The sequence below is a fragment of the Phoxinus phoxinus genome, assembly GCF_949152265.1.
Source record: "Phoxinus phoxinus genome assembly, chromosome: 20".
Lineage (NCBI taxonomy): Eukaryota > Metazoa > Chordata > Actinopteri > Cypriniformes > Leuciscidae > Phoxinus > Phoxinus phoxinus.
The window spans coordinates 12557364-12580353 of record NC_136895.1 but is presented as its reverse complement, the minus strand read 5'-3'; the positions used below and the strand labels follow the sequence as shown (position 1 = coordinate 12580353).

General features: G+C 37.7%; 1 protein-coding gene and 1 long non-coding RNA gene across 3 annotated transcripts in view; one reads left to right on the top strand and one right to left on the bottom strand.

Annotated features, from left to right (window-relative positions):
• Positions 1–22990, bottom strand: part of LOC306987829 — a 35087-nt gene that overhangs the window by 6653 nt on the left and 5444 nt on the right. Inside the window, exon 3 of one of the 2 annotated variants that reach the window (XR_013795258.1) lies at positions 2999–3058. This is a non-coding gene — a long non-coding RNA (uncharacterized lncRNA). Of the gene's footprint in view, positions 1–2998; positions 3059–10753; positions 11246–22990 lie in introns of those variants that run through there. The other variant, XR_013795259.1, reaches the window with a different exon arrangement.
• On the top strand, positions 7672–13793 carry LOC306987808 (beta-1,3-galactosyltransferase 1-like). The gene is made up of 2 exons (XM_079592388.1): positions 7672–7888; positions 10756–13793. The coding sequence occupies exons 1-2, from the start codon at positions 7803–7805 to the stop codon at positions 11834–11836; spliced, it is 1167 nt and encodes a 388-aa protein (XP_079448514.1). The 5' UTR covers positions 7672–7802; the 3' UTR covers positions 11837–13793.

Below are 22990 nucleotides of genomic sequence, written 5' to 3'. Positions count from 1 at the left end.
CGTCTACAGATGGTTGTTCATGCTGTGTTCTCTTTTGCCTTTTTTAAATAAAAAAACTATTTTGAAAATTACAAATTGTGTGGTTTTTGAGCCTTAATTGTCTGATAGCCTAAGTGAATCACAGACCAGGGCCAGATGAGCCCCAGATGTGAAATATGACTCGCGGATCTGGGCCAGATCCGCACCACACCTCATGGCATTAATAACTGTACTGGGCCAGTGCTGGCCCAGATCTGTCTCTGATCCGTAATTCCAACCTGTTCCGGTATTGGGCCGTTGGAAAGAATGAGCCCGGCCCAGGTCCGTTTAGCGGATCTGCGCCAAATGCTAATGAAGACCTGGGCCAAATCTGGCCCAAATACATTTTGCTGTCTGGGACCTGTGGCTGATGGTGGAAAAGGGTCTCTGTCAGTGATTTTAATCAAAGAAATATTGTAGAACGAGGTATTATATTGCCAAATTCAAATAAAGACTTAAAATGAAGGCTGTCACTAATTAAACAACTGTGTTCTGCTAACAGCCGACTCACTAGCCTACCTCGACAGGTCCCTGCACCCCTCCACCACCACCCAGACTCCTCACGATTTATTTTAGGAACCAATTTCTCGTCATTCTCTGTGGCAGTATACTAATAATGAAAACAAAAACAACAATAATAATGAAACCTAAATGACATATAATGCACATTCTTTGAGTTTTCTGAACTTGTACAAACAAACTTCCCCGGAGAACTTGAATGCACCATATGGTCTATGATATTGCCTGAACAAAAGTGGTCTAACTGCACAATGTTGCCCTGAGGCAACAAACGTACCCCATGGCTTTGCTTCATGAAAGGACTGCTCTATCCTTACAAAAGGTCACACTCACTTCAGCCCCTCATTTCATTGACAGACATGTCAGGTGATATTATATATTTAAAAATATATATTTAAAAAAATTAAAGAGGCGGTGTGAGGTAAAAAAAAGTTAAATGGCAACACCATGTCATAGTAGCATGTCATTGCAGTTAGAGTTTTCATGCAAATTTAGTCAAATTACATTGGTCCCTCTTCCTCTAGAGAAATTCATAATCGCTGTTCATTTTGTCCGCACGCTGGTATCAATCATAGACAGTATAAGAGGTATCAATGAGCTGTCGTCACTTTAAGAGCATTACCAGATTGAGCCACTAGAGGGAGGCATCACATGTGTAACTGGGTTTTTCCCAGAATTCGGGCCTATTTCTGTCCACAGGGTGTAATTCTATTAAAAACGAATTCAATCTAATACATTTAGTACCACTAATTAGTATAAACAAAAACAAGCCTATACTTTTTTTACTAATGATTTTAACACATTTTATTGGTGTTTTGTGGTACAATAGGCCTATCTGTGTTTTGGTGTTGTCCGCCACCAGAGTTTTCACATGTCGTGCCATATCTCAAACATTATGTATCATAAATTAATAATAAAAAAATGCATATGAATTAAATGTTACCTGAACTAATAAACTACATGCAAAGATTAAGCATATATATGAATTTTGTACTTTATTTTGCTTAATTTCTACCTGTCCCATGGTTTAGCCATCATTACCAACACGCTCTGCATAAAGGCACTTTCCTACTTTTTTTTTCATCAAAAGTTTATTTGGTAGCCATGGTAACCTAATAACATAGTGGAGCACATGGATTTCAAGCTGCAAGACTGATGCCTTGATGTGCAGAAAAGGAAGTAAATCTACACTTATTATGCGTCATTACCACACGTGTTGTATTTCTGTATTTTTAAACATTTTGGGATTATTTTGATCACTTTAATAGTTAAAATGGTGTACATTACATGTAGAAAGCTAGCTACACTTGCTTAGTCATCATCTTTGCTAGTAAGACTAGTTTTTTTGGCAAAAATGTCATTACCAACACAGTCATTACCAGCACATTACAGCTTGTGCTGGTAATGACATTGTGGTGGTGATGACAGCAGATACATTAAACATACTGTTCTTTAAAGAATTTATGTTGAATAAGTGAACAGATTACTAGCTGGTGTTTTTTTTTTTTTTTTTTTTTTGGTCTGAAGTCACTTAGGCTCTTAAATTACAATAGGTTATGATGCATTACCAGAACTGCAACGTCATCACCATCATCATCACCATACCATACATATTTTTGCCAATAAATGATGTATAAAATACAAAAACATCCTACAATTATATTGTTCTGACAATGTTGGACAGTCTAAATGATCACCGTATTAAAAACTTATACAATTATATACTATAACTTATACAAAACTTATACTATCACCGTAGTAAAAATCAACAATCCCATTAAGTTCAAGATAAAAAAGATTCCATGTGAAACCACAAAATGTTTTAAAAGCACTGATTTATCATTTAAGTTTTTATTTTTTACATATATTCGATGATGTGATGGTAATGTCACATTTACTTGACATAGTTAAGATAATGGCAAAAAATAAATAAATTCCCTTATCTTATGGTCTCAACCAAGCTCATAACGTTTTTTTTGTTTTTGTTTTTTATGTAAAAAAATTACAGCAACCCAATTTGGCCCTTAATCTGAGAAATGCCCAACTGTCGATACAGGCCTACCATTAGTAACAGGATAGAAATGTGAGTGACTGGTGCCATTTAGAACGGGAGTTTGTTTTGTGCAGCATTTCCTTTCGTTTTCTAAGTAAGTGGCTAAACATTCAGCGTAACTAGGTTTTTAATGCCAAAATAATCTTTAAATGTTTGAAGAAAGAAAGTAACACAATAAAGAAGATGTCTTAATTTACTAATCTGATCGCGCTTAGACATTTTAACTGTTATTCACCACGTGGTCCGTTTTGTGTTTTTTTCTTCTAGCTAGCAAGCACGAAGCCCCATTGTTAGCTGGTGAAGTTCGAGATTGAGAATTAATATCCTTGGCAGTCCTTGATTTCAATGAGCTTCAACGCTGTTTTTTTTTTTTTTTTTTTTTTTCAGGATCTAGGTGTTCTCTCACACCTCAGCGTGGAGTTCGAAGGCCATCACAGTCCGAGAGAGGCTTATTCCCCATGTCTCAAGCTAGTACGCCCATGGTAAATATTTATTATTGTATCATTCTTTAATAATCATAAAGTAAGATTTATAAAATACTTTTAGGACTGCTACACAAAAGTTCACACTTACTTCAGCCCCTCATTTCAATGAACAGACATGTCAGGTGATATTATATATTTAAAAAATATATATATTAAAAAAATTAAAGGGGCGGTGTGTGAGGTCAAAAAAGATAAAGGGCAACACCATGTCATAGATTGCAGTTAGGGTTTTCATACAAATTTTGTCAAATTACATTGGTCCCTCTTCCTCTAAAGAAATTCATAAATCGCTGTTCATTTTGTCCGCACGCTGGTATCAATCATAGACAGTATATAAGAGGTATCAATGATCTGTCTGTCGTCACTTTAAGAGCATTACCAGATTCATTGAGCAACTAGAGAGAGGCATGTGTGTAACTGTCGATACAGGCCTACCATTAGTAACAGGAAATGTGAGTGACTGGTGCCATTTAGAACGGGAGTTTGTTTTGTGCAGCATTTCATTTAGTTTTCTTAATAAGTGACTAAACATTCAGCGTAACTAGGTTTTTAATGCCAACATAATCTTTAAAGGTTTGAAGACCTTAATACAATATAGAAAATGTCTCAATTCAATTGTTTACTTCTCTGATCGCTTAGACAGATAAAAGCACACCCCTCCTCAATATGCCGCACGATTTCTACTCTTGTTTGTAATGCTAACTAGACCATTAGAATTACACACCAACTCAGAGATTAGGTTTAAAACAAACTGTTAGACTATATCCTGGTGTCGGGATCCCGACGCCTTGTTCCAGTTTATGTATGATGATGACATACATTGTATGTTGATAACATCTTGTAAATAGCAGATTAGAAATGTCGGCTATCTTATTTCTAACGACTCTGGTTGAACCTTGTTTGTGGACTTTTTTCTTCTTCTTTTGTTTTACCTGCGTCACAGATGTTCTTCTTCTGCCTAGCTCCTTTACGCCTATTTCTTGCCAAAGTCATTATCAGGGTGTTATTTCAACGAATCATTTTTGGATTTACATACTTTCGTTCTCCTTTTATAAAAACTTCACCTGACTGGTTGTGGCTTCACCCTGTTATAACCTGAAACCCTATTTCGCAATCTATCTGGCACTTAATGTTCGATGGCACGATGAGTGAGCGGGGCACAACGTGACGCCTTTTGATTTTCTCAATTTGTGTAAACCTACTTAGGGTTCAGAGTATTTATTTCCCCCCACATTCATTTCACACATCTAGTACAATTATGTCGTTTTGTTTTATTAATACAGTGTATACTTCAATGTTTTTTCTTGATATACACCGAAAGAATGGAAGTGAAATGTGACAACATGCAAGTAAATACACTAGTTTCGTCATGCTAGTGTGTAAGTATTTAAAACAAGTGTGTTACAACTAACCCCACGTCACGTTGTACCCCGCTCTCCCCTTTAAGAACAAAGTACATCTTTTAATGATGGTTAGGACCCCTTGACTTTAATTTTAAATAGATGAACAAACGATTCAGACATGTGTATTCAATGCGTTCCAGAAGTGGGCCGGATCTGGGCCGACACTATGTTGCTGTCTGGGCCCCGACAGGGTGACGAGGACCCCAACGCGAAGCGGGTAATAGCTCTATTCCCAGTTTGAATAACCGTTTTGTTTTTCATGCTACTAAAATAACATTATAATGTTACGTTTTTTTTCTAATCCGTAAAACAAACAAATAAATGAACAGGTCTTAGCTTGTTTTGTATGTAGCCTGAATGTGATGTCCTTTTTTCACACCCAAAAAACTGTCGACTTAATAATCATCATTACAATTTCATGATGACTCTAATGATGACTCCTATAATGACTTCATGTTTAGGCTATTTACCTTATGCAAGAGATTCCTCCCAAACACTGTAACTGGGCTCAGGTGCACAGGGTGTTCGGGATGTGTACACCTTCTTTGTATTTGTTATTCTTAAATACACATAAATGCCATGTCAGATGCAGCTTCTTCGCAGTGTAAAAATGGCTTTAGTTAATGCTTGAAAATGTTTTCATTTGTAACAGTCTAGAATTGTGATTGATTAAAGTAACTGGTTAAATTAAGGTATTTGAACACCACAGATAGGCTACGCATATTCAAGTAGATTTAATCAGGTATAATACGGTTAATGTGCAGTAGATCCCCTAAAAGCCATTGTGTAATTCTGCGTGAGTTATTGTAGTTTATGTGACATCTGATGCCTTTGAGATTGTCCCTGAAGAATAGGTGCGATTTTGCTGATCTCAATCTTTTCCACAGTCTGGGTTTGAGGAGAACAAAGCTGGATACTAGTGAGGGTGTGACGGGGCGCAGTGGACGGTCTGGTTGAGTAAGAACAATGTGAGTCATGAACCATGCCCAGTTTGTTAAGGGAGAGGGTAATTTGTTGGTTGATAATGTATTATTTTTGTCAAGTTATTCAGTCACTTCTGAGGGGGCGTTTCTGATTTGGTTGATCGTGGAGAGGAAACCATTGGTCGTAATCTTAATGGTCAATATTAAAACTGCCCTAGCTCATTTTACTTAAGAGCTTAATTCTATTCAATAATTATTTCAAGCTGTTTTGGAACTAAATGGGTTGTTACATTTACAAATATTGAAATACCATTATGTAAGAACTCTTGTTTCTCACAATAATTTGAGCTTGAATGGAATGGTTGAGCCTGCAGCTTGAGCCGCGTTTCCACCGAGATTACCTGGAACAATTTGTACCATGGAACATTTTTTTCCAGGAACCAACAACAAGTACTACCTCCCAACAAGAAACACTACTGACTTCGTGATTGGTAGATAGGTGGAGGGTGGCACATCCGGCCAAAACACAACATGACAACATCAACATCAGTTGAGGGCTGCAACTTCACTTTTAAATGACACTATCCTGGCCGGATTACTGTTGTCAGTGATATAAGTATTTGAAATGAACATGATTTTTTAATGTCTACTGACATATCAGGGCCATTTTATGATTAATTGAAATACATTTCTTACATACGGTTCCTTTAAGATATGTTGTTAAAGGAGAACTCCGGTCAATTTTAACATTGAGCTAATTCTTTTGTAAATTTTGAGTGCTGTCAATACAGAGAACAACGACAAAAATCGGTGTTGCCTACACCATGTTATCCTCTTTTTAAAATTTGCACCCTGTTGACTTCAATGGGGCAAGTTGTTTTAAACCTGCTTTTAGCCTCTTAACATCCTCAATGTTTCATTACAAGTGCCCAGCCATGTTAGATGATAACTTCAGAGTGAACACGAGTGAATCTGACTGCAGTAGATGTGAAAGATATGAATAAAAATGATGTTATTTCAGCCAGCGCACAGACCTGTATTTAGTTCCTGTTTTCGGTCGAAGTCCAAAGTAGTCGATTGTCGAGTTCACGCGCGTGATCATATGTAACTAAACCTATGCGCGTGAACTCGACAATCGACTACTTTGGACTTCGACCGAAAACAGGAACTAAATATGTGCGCTGGCTGAAATAACATCATTTTTATTCATATCTTTCACATCTACTGCAGTCAGATTCACTCGTGTTCACTCTGAAGTTATCATCTAACATGGCTGGGCACTTGTAATGAAACATTGAGGATGTTAAGAGGCTAAAAGCAGGTTTAAAACAACTTGCCCCATTGAAGTCAACAGGGTGCAAATTTTAAAAAGAGGATAACACGGTGTAGGCAACACCGATTTTTGTCGTTGTTCTCTGTATTGACAGCACTCCAAATTTACAAAAAATTTTGCTCAATGTTAAAATTGACCGGAGTTCTCCTTTAAAGTAAATTAGATTAGATCAATGTCTCCGCGTTATTTTTGCATCTCAAAATGCAAATATTTTGTTCACTAAAAACCCATATTAAATGAGGAGCTGTCTGATCAGGTATTACATGAAAAGTTGTCAGGTACAATATTGTAAGACTTGAGAAAAGTAGAAAACGCCGGGCAGTCTGGTTGAGGAGCGACCACTACCTGAGAAGACAAAGGACCTTTCCTGAAACTAACATTTGAACTCTCTCGTGAAGTAAGCATCACCATTTGATCTCTTTCCCTCTTCCCCCACTCCCTCTCTCTCATGCTAATATCATCTGAAATACACACCAACATCTATCTGGTTTGAATGTGAACAATTATCATACAGTTTTATACATGTTTGGTATCATTTGAAATGTCTCAATGCGACTGGTACAAATGTCTCATTCCCATAGAAGTAAACCAAAAGGTAATAAAGTCCTTAAGAGTTTAGAAATATCTTGCACACAGGTGGTGTGTCTTCCAGGCAAATGGCCTCCTGCTCTCAAAAGGTGTAAGCTCTGAATGCAAATTCCCATTGTTAGCCTTGTGAAAGAAGTTTCTGTCTATATAATGAAATGCAACAACAATTAAATGTGAGAACTTTTTTTTATGTCAGGTAAATGTATCATGCCAATTTCATAATCAGTTCAAAGATAATAAATTCAAAACATCAAATGCTATAAGGAGAGAAGATCTGAACCTGACATTATACAATACATGATGTGACTCTGCATCACAGGCTAATTTGACTTAGCCTGCTCAGATATCATTAAAACCTTTTTCATTTGTGGAGTCAGATGAAATAACAACTGAATACATGAGGAAATGTATTTCCTTTAATCAAATTTTGCCACAAAGAGGAGAGACAGTAACACCCGCATTCCTTCACTCGCTGATTGGATGCCTCCATTGGACCGACCGAGTCGGGCTTACAATATGGTAGCTCATAAAATAACCATGGTGAGAAAAACAGCATGGAAGATACTGTAAGTTCACTCCTATGATTATTTTTATGCTTTTAATGCAGAATATTTATTTATATTTATATATTTATTACTTTAGTATCGGTGCAACCACACTGAATGTTGAACAATCACACCTTCATTAGATGGAGTTGTCATGAAAAATGCTTTGAGTTAGCTCAGTTTAGTTAAAAAAATGGTTTTGGAAGTCATTTTAAAATTACTGCCATTACATTTTATTTTGTAAAGATAACGAGTTCAAGTTTTGACGTTTTTAATGAACCGATATCATACATTGCATTCTTGCTTTAAATTGCTCTTTGAGAGCAGAATGTATATGATTTTAATACAGATGTAATATTATTATGACAATTAATTATAATGTAAAACGTATTTAAATGGATTGTAGCAGCAGTACAACTCAAAATAAAACATTCAAGATTATAATAGAAATACAAGGGTCATTCCGTGTCAAATCAACTCAAGGACCTTGAAAATGAAGATTACAAAAGGAACGTTTGAGAATGTAGAAGGATTTTAAGATATCTTGAATACTTTTAGAGTTACAGTCTTGACAACTTTGGAAAAGGAATATTTATGGCACCATGTTCTATATATGCAGTTGAGCTGATAGAAAAACACGATATACATTTCTAGTTTCAACATTATTTGTTCTTCAGTTACTTTTCAAAAGAAAAAGTTATCAGCTGTATTATTATTATTATTACCTTTATTTAACCAGAAAAGACTCATTGAGATTAAAAATCTCTTTTCCAAGAGCGTCCTGGCCAAGACAGGCAGCAGCACAATTAACAAGATTACAGACATAAAACATATAAGATCAACATATAACAATTTGTGCCAGTAATAAATAGTTATAAGATCATAACAAAAATAAAAAAATCAGTTTCATATACATTATCACAAGAAATAACAACAGCAAGGATCGTCCGAATAATCAGTCATAACATCTACAGCCAGCTTGTGTCGCCTCCATGTTTTTTAAAAGTAATTTAAAATCAATCAATGAAACAGGCACCTGAAGATTCAGGACATTTTGCAGCTGATTCCGAGCGCAGGGGGCCGCATACTTGAACGCCCCTTTTCCCAATTCGGTCCGGACTTTAGGGACAGATAATAATAATAAGTCATCAGAACGAAGACAATATCTTCCTGTACTTTTCTTTTCGATGTAAGATTGGAGGTATGGGGGAAGCAGACCAAGAATTGCCTTGTAGATAAGAATGTACCAATGATTAAGTGGACAATGCACACCAACCAACCCGATCATACAAGGAACAGTGATGAGTAAGCGCTTTAAAGTTTGTGATAAACCTAAGAGCTCCATGATAGACAGTATCCAACAGTTTCAAGCTTGTGCTGGATGCATGCATGTATATAACATTGCCATAGTCCAGCACCGACAAGAAAGTGGCAGCAACAAGCCTCCTTTTGGCCTCAAAGGAAAAACATGACTTGTTTCTAAAGTAAAAACCCAATTTCAGCTTTAGTTTTTTTACCAACTGTTGAATGTGAGGTTTAAAAGAGAGCGAATCATCAATTAGGATACCTAGATACTTGTATTGAGATACAAACTCAATCTCGGAGCCCTGAAAAGTAGTGATAGGTAGAAGGTTCCGTGACTTTGATTTTGCACTGGAGAACAACATAAGTTTTGTTTTGTTGTCATTCAAAACAAGTTTTAAATCAAACAAGGTGCGTTGTACAGTATCAAAAGCAAGTTGTAGCTGACAAAGAGCTTGGTTTGTATGCAAAGTGACCCAAGATATTGGTTTTTGGCCACTGAAATTGTGTACAATTTACTAATTTGCTCACAAAACCGCATTAAGATCTCCATATCTCTGGGATTGAACCAACGAGGGCCTTTAAAATGAAGATACCAAAGGGGAAGTTTGTTAAAGGGATACTCTACCGTTTTTTCATATTAAACTATGTTATTCCCTTAACTAAGACGAGTTGATACATACCTCTCTCGTCTCAGTGCGTGCACTTAATCGCTCTGGCGCGCCGCGAAACTTTGATAGCACAGTTCATGTAATAGGGGCCAAGCAGAGAAGCTACCAAACACCTCCACGTTTTCCCTATTTAAATACAGTTACTCGAGTAGTGTAATTCGACCTAGGACGGTGACGCAAAACAAAACGCAGTAATATCTTCACTCGTGAAAAAATCCTCTCACCGGCCTCACTGCGCCGAGTCGAAGTGCTCCCAAGCACTTGCTATGGTATTCCGCCATACAATATAGTTATCCACTTTACACGCTTAAAAAAGCACAACGTTTTGTTTTGTGTCAACGTCCTAGGTCGAATTACACTACTCGAGTAACTGTATTTAAATAGGGAAAACGTGGAGGTGTTTGGTAGCTTTTCTGCTTGGCCCATATTGAATGAACTGTGCTATCAAAGTTTCGCGGCGCGCCAGAGCGATTAAGTGCACGCACTGAGACGAGAGAGGTATGTATCAACTCGTCTTAGTTAAGGGAATAACATAGTTTAATATGAAAAAACGGTAGAGTATCCCTTTAAGAATCAGAATCTAAAAGGATATTAAGATATCTTTAATACTTCTTGAGTGAATATAGTGGATTACACAGTAAATATACATCTGTGACCTTTAATATTTTGGCTTTCATCACTATTTATGTTTGTCTTAGTACAGAAAAAAATATGAACAAAATCAAAATATTGAGCTGGGGAAGTTTCTGAAGTTTGGTTGATTTGACACGGAATGACACACAAGTGTGACTGAAGTTATACTTTATAATTTCCAAATAAATACATTAAGTACATATTATGATTATAATCGTGACATGATTCCATGCTGATTTGGTCTTTCATTGAAAATATTTTCTGTTTCTTTTTCTTTCTTAGACACAATCTGGCTCAGATTAAAAGAGAGCTCATTCTCCTGCTTACAATGGCATTATTATTTTCTGCCATCCTTTACATCTTCCATTTCTCTTTCAAACCCTCTATGCCTCCTGAAAACATGTTTGATGCTGTTGTAAATCAGATGCGCTCCTATTATATAACGGCTTGTGGTCATTCTGGCAATGGCAATCAAAATACAGCTAAACAAACAACAGCCACTGCAGCACCCACTGTGACCAAACGCATCTCACTGCATTATCATGTAGCTCATCCACTCAACTATCATTTCATCCTGGACGAACCCGATAAATGTAGTCAGTGGGATCCGTTCCTGGTCTTGATGGTCCCTGTGGCGCCCCATCAGTTAGAAGCTCGTAACGCCATCCGGAGCACGTGGGGGAATGAGATCACAGTCAAAGGAAAAGCAGTGATGACTCTGTTCTTGGTGGGATTGACTGGAGGATCCGACTCTGAAAAAGCTCAACAGCAGCTGGAGGAAGAGAGCCGACAACACAGAGACTTAGTGCAGAGCAACTTTGTGGACTCGTACTTCAACCTGACCATAAAGACGATGGTGATCATGGACTGGTTGGTCACTCGTTGCCCTCAAGCGACTTATGTTATGAAGATCGATACTGACATGTACCTAAACCTGGGAAATCTGATGACTCTCCTATTGGCACCCAACACACCCAGAGATAACTACATCACTGGAGTGGTGATGCGGGACCGATCCGTTATCAGAAACAAAAACTCAAAATGGTATGTGTCGGAGGAGCTGTACCCCGAACCGAAATACCCCACTTACCTGCTGGGAACAGGATATGTCTTCTCTAATGACCTGCCAGAAAAAATTGTGGAAATTTCCAAGGTAATAAAGGCCTTCAACATAGAAGACGCATATGTGGGCGCTTGTCTGAAACATTTGGGCATTGCACCCTCATCCCCCCCAGTCCCTTCACAGTTTAGAATGCATAAGGGACAATATAATCGAAAAGTTTTTCTTAGGATCATTTCAACAGTCGTGGGATCCCCACAGCAGATAATGGATGTCTGGAAGGACGTAAAGAGTTCCAGATAAAAGGATATGACCAGAAACAAACAAAAATGAAAAATACAGATTCGACAAAAAAAATAAAAATAAAGTTCATTGTCTACATTTTCCTGTTGATTACCACAGAAAATTATTTTGATTCCTTCCTGCGGTTCCAAAAATGTACAGTAATGCACTTACAATGCCAGCAGCCATATCACCCTTACCCCTTTTCCGCCAGCAAGAACCAGGTGCTGGTTCAGAGCTAGAGCTATAGCCGGTTCGGAGTTCGTTCGACTGACGGGCCTTCTAAGAACCGGTTTGCCTTTCCACAGGCTAGAGAGTCACAACAGAGCCAGATCTTACGTCACTGTATACATCTCATGTTGCCCAAACACACCAGGCTTGTTCGAGATGATTCCGCTTCTCGCAGACCGATCGACGCATGACATCAAAGCACTGCGAAAGTGATCCAAAAGCACAAGGAGTCGTATGCTCTCCAAACACTCCCGCAGCTCCGATCGGTCCGTGCCGCTTCGAAGCATCTCAAACAAGCCTTACATCAACAATGGCAGTCGTTGCGTGCTCATGGCTTTGCGAACCATGACTTAACTTGCATAGACGGAGATTACAATCGAGCTGCTATTAGCTCGATTAGCTGCTATTTAAAAAAAGGCAGTCACAAGTTTCTGTTCGTCTTGTTGGCCACATTCCACCCATTGGCCCTTACTAATCATGACCTCCTAATAATCCCCATCCACTGAATTGGCTCTATCACTCTCTCTCCTCTCCACCTATAGCTGGTGTGTGGTGAGCACACTGGCGCCGTTGTACTGTGGCTGCCGTCGCATTATCCAAGTGGATGCTCACACTGGTGGTGGTTGAGGAGAGACCCCAACATAATTGTAAAGGGCTTTGGGTGTACAGTAGTATGAAAGCGGTATATAAATGCCTCATTCTATTCTAAATCAATAGGGCGAGCCATTGTGAAGGGATTAAAAGCTGAAATGTGAAGGTCTTCTTTTTTTTTGGTCATCTTTTGTTCATTGAACAAATTTCTGTTTGAGATAGTTGAACTTTCTAGTTTGCAGATACTCAAGTCATGTCCATGGTTGGTAACCAAATCTTTTACATCTGTCTCTTGTAAACAAGTACAATGTTTAAGTCTTGTGGCTATACTTTTGATATTAAAATGTTCTGGTGCAATGCCTGCTTCATCCACTGAAAGTGCATTTATTGTAAAAAAAAATGTTTGTTTGTTTTAATAAATTGTGGGTTAAGTCAAAATGTTTAGTTATTTTTGTGGTAAATGACAGCATGTCATAGATGAGTCAATAGAGAATGAACAGTAACAATCCTTTATGACCTTATTCAAAGGATCCGAATATCGATTCTTAAAATCCCCAAATTAACTTCATACTTGTTGTCAGTGGCTGTCTAAAAAATATGTTATACAGTTGCACTCATGAGTCACGGCGTTCTGCTGTACTTAACTCACATGAAATGTTACCTTAGGAACCCTATTGTTGATTGATATGTTAGTTATGTACAAAGCTTCCTTGTACTGAAGTGCCATGGAAACATGGAAATCTACCCGATGATGATACTCAAACAAAGCAATATGATTCTCAAACAAATGAATGTTATGAAGCATTTATTTTCGGTGTATCAAAAATATGCAGTGTATGTATCATAATTCCTGAAACAAATGAGCCAGTTCTTTTCAAAAATACCTGAAGGTGTTCTGTGGTTTCTGTTTTTTGTTGTTGTCTTAGACCACAGTGGAACAAATGTTTATTTTAAAGGGGTCATATAATGCAATTTTTGTAAAAGTGTATTATGATTCTTTAAGGTCTAAATTAAAAGTTTGTAATATACTTAAATTAAAAATTCTCATTAGTATTGTAAGAAAACACTAATTTTACCTGGTCAAAAACAACTCTGTTTTCAGCACGCCATTTAAGTGCATGTGTCTTTAAATGATAATGAGCTTTGCTCACCCCGCCCCTCTGTTCTGTGGAGTGAACAACACAAGTGGAGTGTTGCCTTGACAATAGTTTAGGGTATATTTTGGAGAAAGAATGGCAGCGGGAGTCTCTGAGGACACATCTGTGCAACCGTATCAATTTGAACCGGAGTCGGACCCAGAACAAGATGACGGCCCCGAAGAAGTTCGACAATTGACCCTTCGCAAGGAGCTTGATTGACAGGCGATCTGCCCAATCATACTTCGCCATCTGCCATTTTGTCCGACAAAGCAGTCAGGAGAGTTAGTAGATTAACATGGGAGGATTTGAACTTGAAAAACAGAGTGTACTGACGTCTTTCCGCGGTTAAAACAACATTCCTTCTTATGTTCATTCATGTTTATTTGATGCTATAAATGAACTAGAAGGAAGCGATGATCGGTTCACGAGCAGCTTTAACTGAGGCTCTACAGTGATCTGTCAGACACATTAAAGAGCCACAAAACGGTATTTATTGTTTACATTTCTTTGACAAAATGACCAAATTTGAATGGTGAGACTTTGTTTAATATCAAAAGTAACAGCGTATTATCAGTCTCCTCTCTGCTCCGCGATGTATTTTTTACTGCGTGAGAACATGGTGTGTGTGTGAGAGTGGCATAGCTTGTCGGACATAGCAACAGTAATTACAGGGGGCGGGTCTTTACGAACGGTCAATTAAGGCTCGAACAGGACGTTTCTGAATGGTTGGTTAACGTAATGTCACTTTGATCTATCTTTGTATGTAGGCAGGGTAGAGTAGTGAGATACGAACGCTATGCGTTTACTGATGTATAGTTCATTGACAGATTGATGTTACAGCTAATGGTCATGAAAAAGTTTTTTTTTCCGGTAAATGTAGGCTTGTCAGTGATGAATAAAACTTTACACTCTCTTCTTCTGGAGGTGCAGCAGGAACACGAATAGTTGGTACCGATTCTTTTTTCAGGAGCAGCGTCTTTGCAAAACCAGCTTTAAAGGGCACCTATTATGGAATTTTGAAATTTACCTTTCATGTAGTGTGTAACATAGATCTAAGTGAACAAAAACATCCTGCAAAGTTTGAAATATGAAAGTGCACCGTATATAAAGTTATTGTCTTTCAAAAGTAAGAGTCGACTCGGAGTAATTTTTATGAATCGTTAGAAGACCGAAGCTTTTTCTCTGACTAGATGACGTCAACTTGTCAAGTTATTTGAATACGATACGCCCACTTATTGCGCTCCAAGGCCAGGGAAAATATGGCGACGAGACGCTGTGTTCTGAAGTGCGACTCAAAAGCCAACTTTTTTCATCTGCCCAAGGAGGAGCATTTGAAGACTAAGTGGCTACAATTCATATTGTACTCCGTGTTAAACAATAAGTATTATCTATGTAAACACTGCTGGGTCATCTGACCAATCAACGCAGATTAGCGTCGCGCAGAGGAGGGGTTTGGAAAATGAGTCATTGAACGATTCATTTGGGAGTCGGTGAGCAAATCAGGTAAAAATAAATGCATATTACACGACAACAAAAGTGTTTTTTTTGTCATTGCATGCATGTAAAACTGTTGTTGGGGACTCCCTAAACAACATTAGGAACATTTTAAATGTCATAATAGGTGCCCTTTAAACTGACCCTCGCTTATAAAGCAGTCTGGTGAGAAATGATTCGCGCAAACATGAAAGCATTGACGTTGATCGTGGGGAATATTCCCTTCGAAAACAAAACTCAGCCACTGCGTCTTCAGCGGTTCGGATTTAGGAACATCAAAATGACAGAACCAAGAACAGAACACCACAATCGCTTAGACGCCATTCTGCTCCAGCGTATCAACAATGGCGGACTATGATGACAGCTCGCTCAGGGCAGGTCTGTGTTGAAACGCTGCTGTCTATTAACAATCGTGGGAGGGGCGTGGGAACAGCTCGATTTGAGACAGGGGAAAACATATAAGGAGATTTAAACAAAAAACGTATAACTTATCATTATATAATATGATGGTTGTGTACAGGCACTGCCAACACATTTCAGTACAATCAACTTGTAAAAGTGCATGTACCATTATATAACCCCTTTAAATATCGTCACCTTCCTAAAATAATTGCCCACGTCATTTTAATTTTCAAATGACTAAGGCAATTATTTTAGGAAGGTGACGATATCATGTCTGCAGAAGAAACATAGCATGTAGAGGAAAGGGAATAATAACAGCTACTTTTAGATGTATTAAGACTAACAATTTACTGTCACATATAGTCCAGACAATGTGGCAATCTGTACTTCCCCCCCAGGGGCCTCGAAACCACAAAAGACAGAAATCTGATCTTGCATCAGTGTCCGGTATGAGGCTACTATATTTCAATAGACAATGAAAAGGGGAACTTGGCTTTGCTGGTCTCCGGCATTGAAGTCGGGCGCTCTAACAAGGAGGCTGAAGACTGCAACCTGTAATGCACATTTTGAGATCAGGGCCTGTATTTATCAAACTTCTCAAAGTGCCATTTTAGTCTTGAAGGGCACCTATTATGACATTTAAAATGTTCCTAATGTTGTTTAGGGAGTCCCCAACAGCAGTTTTACGTGCATGCAATGTAAAAAAACACTTTTGTTTTCGTATAATATGCATTTATTTTTTCCTGATTTGCTCACCGACTCCCAAATGATTCGTTCAACGACTCACTTTTCAAAACCCCTCCTTTGCGTGACGCTAATCTGCGATTGGTCAGATGATCAGATCTGCGATTTACAGAGATAATACTTATTGTTTAACACGGAGAACAATGATGCTTTTATCAATTAAATCGTGTTATAATAATGATTATAGTCCACTGCTTTGTAGTTTGTAGTAAAAAACTAAAAATAAGATAAAGAATTTAATGTTATGTTAGCAAGCATAGCCCAGAGTTCATATTGTAAAAGCACAATCAGTCTTTGTTTGCGTTAGCCCGATGCATAAACATAACGTAAAAAAAAAAAAAAAAAAAAATGTAGTTACGTTACTACGAGGTATTATATTCTATTCTTTAAGACAACTCCGAAAACAACGACAAACACTTCACATCTCAATACAATTGCCATTGAAGACCTAGAAGCTAAACGGTGCTTACACAACAAACAAAATAATTATTAAGCATGCTACATAAAACATTAAAGCAACAATTATTAATAACACTTACAGGTTGTGATACGGAGGAGGAAGCTGATGCAAATACACTTGGAACTGAACCTTCCTTCAATATCAGCCGGCTCGCGAATCCAAGTTTGATTGCATTTAAAAAGCAATCGTCTTCAAAATGGCGCGAACAAAGCACAAGGCTCGGACTACTTCTGTGGTATAGTTATATGAATTGCAGCCACTCAGTCTTCAAATGCTCCTCCTTGGGCAGATGGAAAAAGTTTGCTTTTGAGTCGCACTTCAGAACACAGCGTCTCGTCGCCCTGATGTTTTCCCTGCTGGCCTTGGAGCGCAATAAGTGGGCGTATCGTATTCAAATAACTTGACAAGTTGACGTCATCTAGTCAGAGAAAAAGCTTCGGTCTTCTAACGATTCATAAAAATGACTCTGAGTCGACTCTTACTTTTGAAAGACAATAACTTTAAATACGGTGCACTTTCATATTTCAAACTTTGCAGGATGTTTTTGTTCACTTAGATCTATGTTACACACTACATGAAAGGTAAATTTCAAAATTCCATAATAGGTGCCCTTTAAGTGCTGAGAATTCATGAAATTTACTCCTACATTCGAACTTTAGTATAAAAGCAAGATATCACATTTCTTGAAGCTAAGAATCACTCGTACTCTCCTAGTTATTTAAGACAGCTCGAGAGGTCTTTCAAGCGGTTAGGAGTTGCCCGTAGGGCCTTGTGATGGCACTGAGGAGACAGAGATATGCGCAAATCATTAGGAATTTCACAATTCAATGTGAATTTATCTGAGAATATCCTTAAATAAGGAAATCTATTCAGTGATTGGTCCATATGTCGTCATCCAAAATCCCGTTTGTGGCACAGCAAAGTGTTGTTAATCATCTCTAAGACTGACACTTAAGATTTAGTCTTACACTTCACTTAAATTACGACTGAGATGCTTGATAAGTAACTTTTAAGCTCAGCTTTGAGCCAAGAATTGTTTTACTCTTAAGTAAATTCTTAGAATTCGTGAGAGTAATTCTCAGATGCTTGATAAATATGGACCCGGGGCCGTGAGGTTTTACTCGCACAGCGACTATTTGCTGGCATCGTTACACTCACTTCCCTAAACCTCAGTCCCATCCGGGTCACGGCACCAATGTAACCCCTCACCCAGTAATCAAATCGAATTTGGAATAGTAAGGCCTACCCAAATAGCCCAACGATGGTTTCTAATGGTGGGTGAAGGTTTCTGCGTGTTCAGTCTTTAAGTAATTTAATTCTAATTAAACTTTTGTTTGACTTAATTTTGATCTCAACCTCGAATTTAGGTTAGAATGCCAATTTATTATTGACCATTTATATGATAATTTATCTAGACATATGATTATTCTATTTAACTCTTTACTTTTATTGTACACGTTCATTCGGTTCCGTCCATTCCGTTTTTTGTTTTTGTTTTGTTTAGTCCCCATAGATCTGTACACACTTGAATTAAAGTAAGAGGTCAGAGGTCATGACCACTACTACAGATATAAGCAGACCAACGTTACTTCTCTGGTAGTAGCTTTGAAGTTTCAAGTTTCAAAGTTTGTATTTATTTATATAGCACATTTAAGAACAGCAACCAGGGCTGACCAAAGTGCTGAACAATACACAAAATAAAGAACAAGGACAAACCACACAATCAATGACAGACACTCAGAGTGAATTAAAAGCTAAAGAAAAAAAATAGGTTTTAAGAGAGGATTTAAAAACAGTTTGAGATTGAGACGCTCTGATGTAAACCGGAAGGCTGTTCCACAGGCCCAGCAATCGCAAAGGCTCTGTCCCCTCTATTCTTTAATCGTGATCTGGGGACAGCCAAAAGTCTCTGATCACCAGACCTCAGGTTTCGTGTGGGATTGTGTGGACAGAGTAGCTCAGACAAATAGCTCGGTGCCAGATTATTTACTGATTTAAAAACAAAAATGAAAAATATTAAAATCAATTCTAAAATGCACAGGAAATGCAGTGATTTTAAGATAGGTGAAACATGATCAAATTTACGTTTTCTTTTGAGGAACTTTGCAGCAGCATTCTGAACTAATTGGAGACGAGCAATATAGTGTTTGGGTATGCCAAAGTAAAGAGAGTTGCAATAATCCAACCGTGATGTAATGAGCGCATGGACAGCAATCTTAAGGTTTTCTCAGAAAGGGAGGATTTGATCTTAGAGAGAAGACGTAGCTGGAAAAACAAGAACTAATCACCACATTTATTTGTTTTTCAAATTTGAGGTTCTGAAGTTCTTAATGCAGGATGAAGTTGGATAAAGATAATCCAGATCAATGTCACTGCAATTATAGTTGTCATGGGGGCCAAAGACTATAACCTCGGCTTTGGATTCATTCAAAAATAAGACATTTTGAGAACCACATTTTTACTTCAAGCCCTTATGTGCTGTTGGGGATGTTTTCATCCACTATGGGGTATTTTTGAGTCTTAATTTGGCCATAACTTTCTCCGTGTTTCAGCAAATGGAATGATTTTTGGTGACAAATCTTATTTTTACACACATTTTGGGAAAATGCTTTGAAAATTTTCAAAAACTCAACTGTACACTGTGGGCAAATTCACTACCCTTTCGTTATGTTCGTGGCTGAAAACAGCCACTTTAAACTGCTGTAAACATTTATCAGATAAAACATTTTGTTCTATTTTTTTTTTTTGCATAAATCTATTAATCAACCTCAGTCCTGATCAAAACTACTTAATGTTTTTAAAAAATTCAGGATTTTAACTCTTTAATTGCCAAATTCATAAATGATGTCACTGATTTGGGGAAAAACAAACACAAAATGTGATTGTGGACTGGACATGTCAAAGATTAGAAACAACATTGGTTTTGATGCATTGTTAGTTTTTGTGCAGCATGAGATTTGAACTTTTTCTCCCTCATTTACTGTTCGTGGCTGTTTTTGCCCCATTGACTTCCATTATAACCACTTTTTTTTATTGCAAACCCATGACACCATATAATCATGCATTTTGTAAAGGTTCAGAAACTAAGCTTTTTTTGCACAGGCCTATCTAAAGGGTTAATGGTGCCACCTGGTTATCAACAGTAAAAATTAAAAAATGTACTTCTTCCCAACAGGGAAAACCAACAATCAAAAATGCTTGATTATATGGTGTCATGGCTTTGCAATAAAACAAATGTGGTTATAATGGAAGTCAATGGGGCAAAAACATTGACATGGACAATCACATTTTATATTGAAAATAAGTCATTTGCCTCGAACATAGCGAAAGGGTAGTGAATTTGAACAATGCACAAGGGCTAGGCATGCAAAAACTGATTTCAGAGCAGTACCTTTGTTGCGTTTCAAAGGCAAATAAATGTGTGTAGGCTATCACCTGCGTAGCAGTGAAATGATACACTATGCTTTCTGAAAATGGAGCCCAGAGGAAGTAAATACAGGGAAAAAAGAATGGGTGCGAGAAAAGAATAGATCCCTGCATCACTCCACAGGAGAGTTGGGCTGACCCTATTTAGGTTGGTCGATCAACATTTTGTTGTCCTAAACGGAAATTCCCTTTGTTAGCCTTTACAGTCTAAGTACACTTGACCTAGTGCCAAGTGTTAGCCAGATCTCTAAAATCGCAGTTGGTGTGCCCTATGCTCAACTCAAAACTGGACTTCAGTCCTATACTAACCTGACGCAGATTTGTGGTAACAATGGATACAATGGAATCTACTACAATCAATAATTTCAGAGTAAGTCAGAAGAAAATCAAATGTAACTGTAATCAAATGTAAATATTTATTATTAGTCAGGTAAATGTTTCATGCCAATTACAGAATCAATTCAAATATAATCAATACATAAAGAGTAAAGAGTAAAAGATGCACCCGACTTGATAGTATACATAATTCTGAGTGTTTGAAAGACAGTCAGCATTATTTACGGGCTGACTTGGTTACAAATCACCCTGAGGCTCTTGAAACATTTCTTTAAATACTCAGACCAAGAAATGGACCCAGACCGCGTTTCAAATGGAAACATGAGCTAACAATGGGAATCTGCATTAATCAAAGTCGCAGTCCTGGGCAGTTTACACCTTACTGAGGACAGAGGATAATTTGCATTACCTGCCCACCACAGTAAGCAAAATATCTCTAAACTCTTAGAACCTTTATTAGCTTTTGGTTTACTTCTGTGGAGACGAGACCTTTGTACCTGTCACACTAATACATTTAATATGATACCATGTATGTTGTATGATAATTGTTCACATTAAATCATATAGATTTTTGTGTGAATTGTAGGTAATCTCAGCATGAGAGAGAAGAGATGGAGGAAGAGGGGGTGAAGGGAAAGAGATGTAGATTAAGGCGACACTGAGGTGAGACTTGCGTCTCGGATGGGGATGCTAATTTCGCAAGAGAGAGTTCAAAAGTTAATTTCCAGAAACGTCCTACGTCTTCTCGTAGAATAGTCGTTTCTCAACCAAACGGCCTGGCATTTTCTGGTTTCTGCAGTCTTACAGAATTCACAGTTTAATGTTCATAATGTTCTGAGCATTCCTGTGGGGTGTGGGGTGTTTCCTGGACCATTGTTTGGTTAACAAAGAGTCCCGTCAAGTTATTCCTGTGCACATTAACTTGCTTGCATTTCTCGCTCAAGGAAATCTTCCATGATTGGCCATTTAATTTTGTACCTTTTATTGAACATTAACATGAAAGCTTGCTTATCAGGCCTGTTGGACCTGTTTTTTATCTGCAGCAGCATTGGAGGAAATTACAGTTGGCGTTAAGTGTGCTTTTATAAATAAATAAAAAACAGCCTATTATGGAAATATAAAGCTATCAATGGCGGTACTGTATGACATATTCAATAGGTCGGTCCCCAGAGGTTGGTGAACCCTTCAGCTTCAGACCATGAGTTGGCACTTCTGGGTTGGCACTTCTCTTTTACAGCAATTCTGCATGTGCTCAATGATATTGGTTATGTTGTCACTATAGTCTGGAATGTAAAAAGAACATGATGTGCCAAAGTTTGACGTTGCACTTAACCCATCTGTAATGATAAAAACACTCATTCCAGAGGTTGACACAATATCCACAAATTTGGGAAAAAATAGTACCCCAAACAAACACATAGAGAACATAGTCACTATCACACACACTCATACCAGACACACATGAATATGAGATAACAATTAATAGTCAGTCATAACACCATCCCTGCCTCCACTCAAACAGTCTCTCTCACTAGACACACAAATGATCTTTTCAACAGCCTCTTAACCTTTGATCATTTACAAATGAAATAAGAAAACTATGATAGAGACAAATTATTCCTAATATAAACTAATATGTTCTGTTACTGTCTCCACAACAAATAATGACAATCCCCTCATGGTCTCAGCTGGCTTTTGTCATTGAGAAATCACATTGTGCACACTGGTAACCGCTCTTTTCCATTATGACACCTTTGACAGTTTTCTTCAACAGAATCAAGCGTTTTCTGGAGAATATAGGAAGGGCCATTTGAGAGACACCAGAGGCATCAGGTTGCCTGACAGGTTAATAGCAACAGTATTTAATCACTAAAACCTGTTAAACCAGCAAAATATCAGTGCTGAGATTATACTCAGTGAATTTAGTTTTAATGTAGGATCTTATATATAGCACAGGCATATTTGAACTTTAGAAAATTTTCAAAACTTAGCAGATTATATTTCTGTAGTATTAAGCAGTGATGATATGAGAGCAGTTTTCTATCAAAGATTTTTAAAGCTCGTTTGAAAAGTGACTCCATTGGCTTGAGTGTTGTGGCGTTTGTGAGTGACCAGTTTGTAAAACAGTATTCAATATGAGAAAGGATCATAGAATGAAGAAACATTCTGGCCGCTTTACATGAAAGTGATGGTCTGATATATCTAAAGTTATAGCAAGATTAAATTGAACAGTTTTTGAAAGGCTTTTGATATGATTTTGAAAAAGGACAGTCAGTGTGGGATCTAATACAATGCCAAGATATTTGAATTTGTTTACAATCTGTAGTTCTTGTTGTTTTAAGAATATATTTG